General features: G+C 42.2%; 1 protein-coding gene across 1 annotated transcript; it reads left to right on the plus strand.

The window, feature by feature from the left end:
• The first annotated feature begins 4,396 nt into the window (after positions 1-4,396).
• On the plus strand, positions 4,397-6,043 carry LOC124136376. Its single transcript, XM_046502303.2, has one exon. The coding sequence runs from the start codon at positions 4,397-4,399 to the stop codon at positions 6,041-6,043; it is 1,647 nt and encodes a 548-aa protein (XP_046358259.2).
• Positions 6,044-6,978: the final 935 nt, after the last annotated feature.

The following is a 6,978-nucleotide window of genomic DNA, read 5'->3' on the forward strand; positions in this document are numbered from 1 at the left end:
AAACAGCTTTCTAAGAAATGAGTGCCTTTTACGCAATTTTAGCTTTATTCAGTTATAGTGAGCGATGCCCAAGGATGGACTACACACATTGTTTCCATAGTGGGTATGCTTAGTAGGCATTAACCACGAGGCCATGTTGGTATTTTGGGCAGAATAAGTTGGGGGAGAGGGGTGGGGTCAGAATGTTTGACCTGGTTGATTGTGTGGCATGGATTGGTAATGCTATCAACCACTGGTTTGCAAAGATAATGACTATAATGTCATTTACGTCATGTATGCTGAACTCTGTACTATTCTGTACCTTTTCCCATGAGAGATGATATGAAAAATTTAACCTCATTCAATATGAATGCAGCTTGCAAAACCTGTCAAGCACAAAGTTACTTCTTTTGGTAACAAGTGTGTGTTTGAGGCAAATGACACATATCCTTGGTAAGAGAGAAAATTACATATTACAAACATGTGAATAAAATAGAGTCATTTTCAATTGTTTTCAGTTGTGTGTATGTGGCAAGCCCTACTTGCATGTAATGCGGGGGGATATAGCGATCAGCCAGTCCGTCTGTCCGTCCGTCCGTCCGTAATCATTTCCTCGAATCTTGGCAAAGCTATCAGGCACATACTGAACAGGTGCCTTTTGATATTTTGGGATTTTTCTATTTTCTATTTTTATAATTTTTTTATGGAATGAAGTTGGACATAGACTCAATTGGGGATGGTGTTTGTTTCCGGGAAAGAATTCGAAAACCATTCAGTGTATTTGATTGAAACTTGGCAAAGCTATCAGGCACATACTGAACTGGTGCCTTTTGATATTTTGGGATTTTTCTAAATTTTTATTTTTTTAAATTTTTATGGAATGAAGTTGGACATAGACTCAATTGGGGTGGGGTTCGTTTCCGGGGCAGAATTCGCAAACAATTCAGTGTATTTGATTGAAACTTAACAAAGCTATCAGGCACATACTGAAGTGGTGCCTTTTGATATTTTGGGATTTTTCTAATTTTTTATTTTTTTATTTTTATGGAATGAAGTTAGACATAGACTCAATTGGGGTGGGATTCACTTATAACAAGTAAACTGTTAAATATTTCCTTGCCAAACATTGCATGTCTCTCTGCCGGGGGATATGTCATCTTTCTGATGACTCTTGTTAAGTTTACATGTTTATGTTTTTGTTTTTGGTTTGGTTTGTTGTTTAACGCTGCACTCAGCATTATTCCAGCTATATGACGGCGGTCTGTAAATAATCAAGTCTGGACCAGATAATCCAGTGACGGATATAATGAGCATTGATCCACGCAATTGGGATCGATAACATGCATCAACCAAGTCAGCGAGCCTGACCACCCGATCCCGTTTGTCGCTTCTTACGACAAGCATAGTCGCCTTTTACGACAAGCATAGGTTGTTGAAGACCCATTCTACCCCGGATCCTCACGGGTCACATGTTTATGGAAACAATTCTGGCAATTCTCGTCAGACCGATTTTCAAGTGACATGTAAAGAATCTTTTCAACATTAGCGTTATCCTTTGTTCTTGTGTGACTACAGAAAGTTGACATTTCTTCTCGGAATGTTTTCCCAATAGTCGCACATGACATTTTTGAAATGATCACAGTAATCTTGTCGATAAATTGCTAACTTCTGTCAAGACAATCACAATCTCAGGCGCACGTAAAATCTTTTACAACGCCACCACACTCCAAATGTGACAAGGGTCTCGTCCTGTGAGGCGCATCACTAAATTAACATAATTATAGAATGCATATTACTGACACTGGTATTGTCTTTTATCACTCGATCTAACATTGAAATCCCTATCTACAACAGGTTTCCGAGCATGTGCAATGATACCACATGATATCTTGGAAATGACATGAAGCGTGTCTGGAGTAGCCTAGTGGTTAAAGCGTTCGCTCGGCACGTTGAAGACCTGGGTTCGATTCCCGACATCGCTACGATGTGTGAAGCCCGTTTCTGGTGTCCCCCGCCAAGATAATGCTGGAATATTGCTAAAAGCGGCGTAAATCCTTACTCACTCACTCAATCAGTCTGGCAGACAATAGAGGCATTTGTGACGGGACGGAAAAGAAAGAAATTGTGGATGAAGTGATACTTGCAACCCTCTTCTTAGCTTCATGGAAGGAGATATTTTGTTTGTGCTTGAATTTTAGGATTTGGGATTCTCGTTGCCACAATGCGCAGAATATAGAAGAGGCTATGTAGTTCCAACCGCAGTTTGCAGTTTTCTTCCTGATGTCAGTGCTCTCGTGCTCGTCATCACAGCGGTGGCAAACAGCAGAGGCATGGCATGACTTGCATACACGTTTGGCAGGAGTAGCACCGGAGTGGGTTCGGGAAATACAGTGCCGCTCCTATAACCAGCTTTGACAGATTGAGGGATAGAGGTTCCCAGCAAATGTGAAGAGATAGGTGTTAGTCGGGTTCAATCTCACACGTTCGTTCTTTACAGTAAATCGTTTGACAGCTGTGAGTGTTGTTCATGTTCCTTCTGATCTTCTGTCGAGCCGGACATTGCGAGTTCAGTGTCTTGTGCACTGACACAGCAAGCTTGATATATTGACAAACTATTTTAATTTGAGCAGATATCGGTCTCCGTGCACTTTCTACAAGGAGAGAGACAGATCGAAGCTTTTTGTGATATTTTTAACCTCTCAGCAGATACCAGTGGTTCCTTTTGGTGAGTGCAAATGGATTTAGTTTCATGGGTTCTTTGTCACAAGCTTCGATAACCAAGAAACGGGGCCAATAACCAGATTGAATGAGCATATTCTCGACAGACGAGGAACTTTCAGAAGCAATGTGTGTTCTTTTTTTACCCAGGGTGTTTGAACCAGCCATGTCGAATGGAAACCGATTCTGCACCCCTTTTCCCCACCCTCCACCGAATGTCAACGAGGTCTTATTCTGCAACGGATCTCCAAGCTGCTAAGACCGAGGATAAAGGGGTGTTATACTCCCGGACATTTTACATGAAAAGCTATAGCTATCTATCAAATGAAGAGTCAGGCTGGTTCGGTCCATGACAATCAATTGGAGACGTACAGTATTCGGAGGTCAGGATTACCAGATTAGATTGCCACCGTCTTCTCAGCATAGCCCTCTAAGTATGTTGATAGATGGATACATACATAATAGAAAGTTAAAATGAAACGTTTTGTTTGGCCAAGAACAATTTCAAAATACCAACATTTTGCGCAACATATTATATGCACAGGGCATGACATGACCAGCTGATTGATAGAATCAGGCCCATTCTATCACACGTCTAGATACAGTAAGGGTAGAAGTGGTGTGTTATTCTAAGGAACACTGTTGCCGGTGTCACGAAGTATATTCGCCCCCAGAATAAAATCTCCCCCCGGCCAATTTATACCGGTACAGTTCCGCCCCTCTCGAAATAAACTCTCCCCCCACCTACGAAGTAAAATCTCCCCCCAGAATATATCCTCTCCCTCCCCCCCCCCCCCCCCCTAAACCTTCGGTCGTTTTATAAATACTTGCCATGCAGTTCAATAGTTAATAGTTGAGGGCATTTCCTAAAAGTCGGGCGGACAAAAGTGTTATTGGCTAATTACTTAATTATCGGCGATCATACCTACATATTATTGATGCAACATACACATATGCCATTACTGAACAATCACCAAGCAAAAACGTGCACCATAATTAAGTAATTCGGAGTAAATCACTTGAAAACCAGAAAGTGGAGCTGTGTGTAAGCGTCGCTATCGAGGTAACATGTAAAAGATCAATCGTTAAACGAAATAAGATTTGAAAAGTATCAAATACTTCAAGCTATCGTGATACAAATTTCCATCTGTCGGCGTAGCGTTTATATTCATAGGAACGTACTATATCTAAGTAAATACCACTTAATAATGTCACTGTTCATCGTATTTAAACCAGACGCGTTGGTTAAAGTAGACCTCTTCTCCCCATACTCTCAACAGTCTCACAAGTGTTCGGTCGGTGTTGGCCCGGGCCGTCAAAATTAACTTAAACCCCACAGATCTAACATGAAATGAATTCACACCTATAGATTAGTATTTTATCTACCTATATACCACTGTATAGTGTCTCAGATCGCGGATTTAAAGAAAACAAGGTGCTCAAAGTGAAGCCCTTTTCCCTCTACATTCTCAACATAGTGTTTGCAATTTGCAATAATTACAATGCCGACAAGTGCATCCATGTCAACTGCAAATACAGACATCTGTGTTCCTTCTGTCGTAAACCCCACTCTGTCCTGAAGTGCCGAAGTCTAGACACAGAAGAAAGCATCAGCAAAAGAAAAGATAAAACATCTTCAAAGAAGAACTGACTAGGTGCAACTCCCTCCCCGGTTTCCGTCCATCGCCTATCTGCCAACATGCTCAACCATCCAGACAATGACTTCGTGACAAGACTAATAGCAGGGATGACAAAGGGATTCTTTACGGGTATTCAAAACCCTCCTGCTCAATCAAAATTCTGCAAGAATCTCATCTCTGCCAATAAGGATCCAAATGCCACTAATAACTTATTACAAACGGAGCTAAATAAGGGTTACCTTATTGGTCCGTTCACAGAGTCCCCGTTTCCCTATCATCGCATCAATCCCATAGGGATCGTGGAAGGCAAGTATTCTCGGAAACAACGCATGATTGTTGATTTATCAGCACCGCATAACGACCATCACAATCCCAGTCTAAACTCCCTCATCGACAAAGAACAGTACTCCCTGGTGTATGTCAAGCTGGATGACGCCATACAAATCATCAAACATCTTGGACGACACGCCTATCTGTGCAAAGCTGATATTGTGGATGCTTTCAAACTGATACCCATACATCACTCTCTCTGGCATCTACATGGTATCCATTGGGACAATTGCTTGTACTACTTTACCAGACTGGTTTTTGGATCCAGATCCAGCCCTAAAATTTTTGACCTGTTATCTCAAGCCATCTGTTGGATCGCAACCTACGTGTACCACATTCCTCATATTCTTCATCTACTTGATGATTTTCTCACAATTGACGCAAATAAGAACGAGGGCAATGCAACCATGAGCAAATTGCGACATCTCTTCAACAATCTCAAGATTCCTTTGTCACCAAGGAAAACAATTGGCCCTACGACATGTTTAGAGTACCTTGGTATCATCCTGGACACTGACAAGATGGAAGCGCGACTCCCAGCTGATAAAGTAGCTAGAATCTTTGCTGTCGTCGATTCAGTCCAAGAGAGAAGGAAGGTCACCAAACGACAACTGTTGAGTGTGTTAGGACATTTAAATTTTGCAATGCAGGTAATTAAACCAGGTAGAGCCTTTGTTAGCTACCTGCTCAAGCTGGCACATTCTGTCCCCCAGCTACATCACCATGTCAATATTACCCAGGAGTGCAAACTAGACTTCTCGATGTGGCGTTCATTTTTAACAGACTGGAATGGCATATCATTCTTCTACGAGGACGAGATCGCAGCACCAGAGATAGAACTCTACACAGATGCAGCAGCATCCATCGGTTATGGTGCTTATTATCAGGGTAAATGGTTCGCACAGCAGTGGCAAACAGACTTGCTCGATATCCTGAATGGTGACCTGTCAATAGCACTACTTGAACTGTATCCAATTGTCATGGCTGCTGCAATTTGGGGAAATTACTGGTCAAGGAAAAACATTAAATTCCATTGTGATAACAGTAGCACCGTAGAGATCATCAATAAGTGTAGATCAAAATCACCTTTCATCATGAGACTGGTCAGAAAGCTCGTACTGACCGCTGTTTGTGGTAACTTCCATTTTGTTGCTGCTCAAGTACCAGGTAAAGATAACTGCATAGCTGATTCTTTATCTCGATTACAGATGGACAGATTCAAGAAGCTAGCTCCCAAGGCAGACAGTGTGCCTACCCCATGTCTTCCAATCACAGCAATCACCATTCCACCTGCTCAGATCTCAACAAACTCTGGTCACAAGCACTCTCCACGAAAACGCAGGCGGTTTATAAATCAGGACTTCATAATTTCCTGAACTTCATGGCCATGTGAAGTGTACGCTGGTGGCCTGCTGCTTTGCCTCCTATCACAGAACAAACCCTCTTGTGCTTTGTAGCACACTGCTTCTACAAACTACATTATAAGTGTACAACAATCAGGAGCTATCTCGCTGCTGTGAGGTTTGCTTATCTAAGACATGGAATTGAGAATCCATGGTCAGTATGTAACACTCTTAGGCTAGAGACCATCATGAAAGCAATTCAACGGATACAGAGCGTGCCGGCAGCAGAGCGTTTACCTATAACTATTCATGTGTTGCACAATTTGTGTTTCCAATTGGACAAGCGTTTGTTCAATCATTATACTAAGATGTTATTGCAGGCTGTATTTAGTCTAGCCTTCTATGCCTTTTTGAGATGTGATGAATTCACTTGTGCCAAATATGTGTATCAAAAACATTTATCCATGAATTCGATTACCTTCAACGAGGAATACACCTGCTTTGATCTGTTTCTCAAGCAATCAAAGACTGATCAGCTAGGGAAAGGTGTGACAATTACTGTACATGCAGTGCCCGGACCAACTTGCCCCGTTCAGGCAATGAAAAACTATGTTAACCTGCGCAATCAGTCTCAGGCCCGTGCCTCGGACCCATTGTTCCTCACCGATTGTGGTATACCTCTCCACCGTGACTATTTTATTCATAAACTACATCAAACTCTGGCGGCAGCAGGATATGACTACAAGAAATTCAACGGACATTCTTTCAGAATCGGAGCGGCCACTTCTGCAGCTGCAGCTCATGTACCAGACCATATGATTAAAGCCTTAGGACGCTGGAAATCAGACTGCTACGCTCGGTATATCAGAGTCGATAAGGGCTCCATAGCGGCAGCTCAGCGCAATATTGCTCATACTTAGCATGCTCAGCAGCCCGTTTATCCTTGGCTATTACATTGTGTATATACT

Source organism: Haliotis rufescens, unplaced genomic scaffold (assembly GCF_023055435.1).
Source record: "Haliotis rufescens isolate VD_foot unplaced genomic scaffold, xgHalRufe1.0.p SCAF_22, whole genome shotgun sequence".
NCBI lineage: Eukaryota > Metazoa > Mollusca > Gastropoda > Lepetellida > Haliotidae > Haliotis > Haliotis rufescens.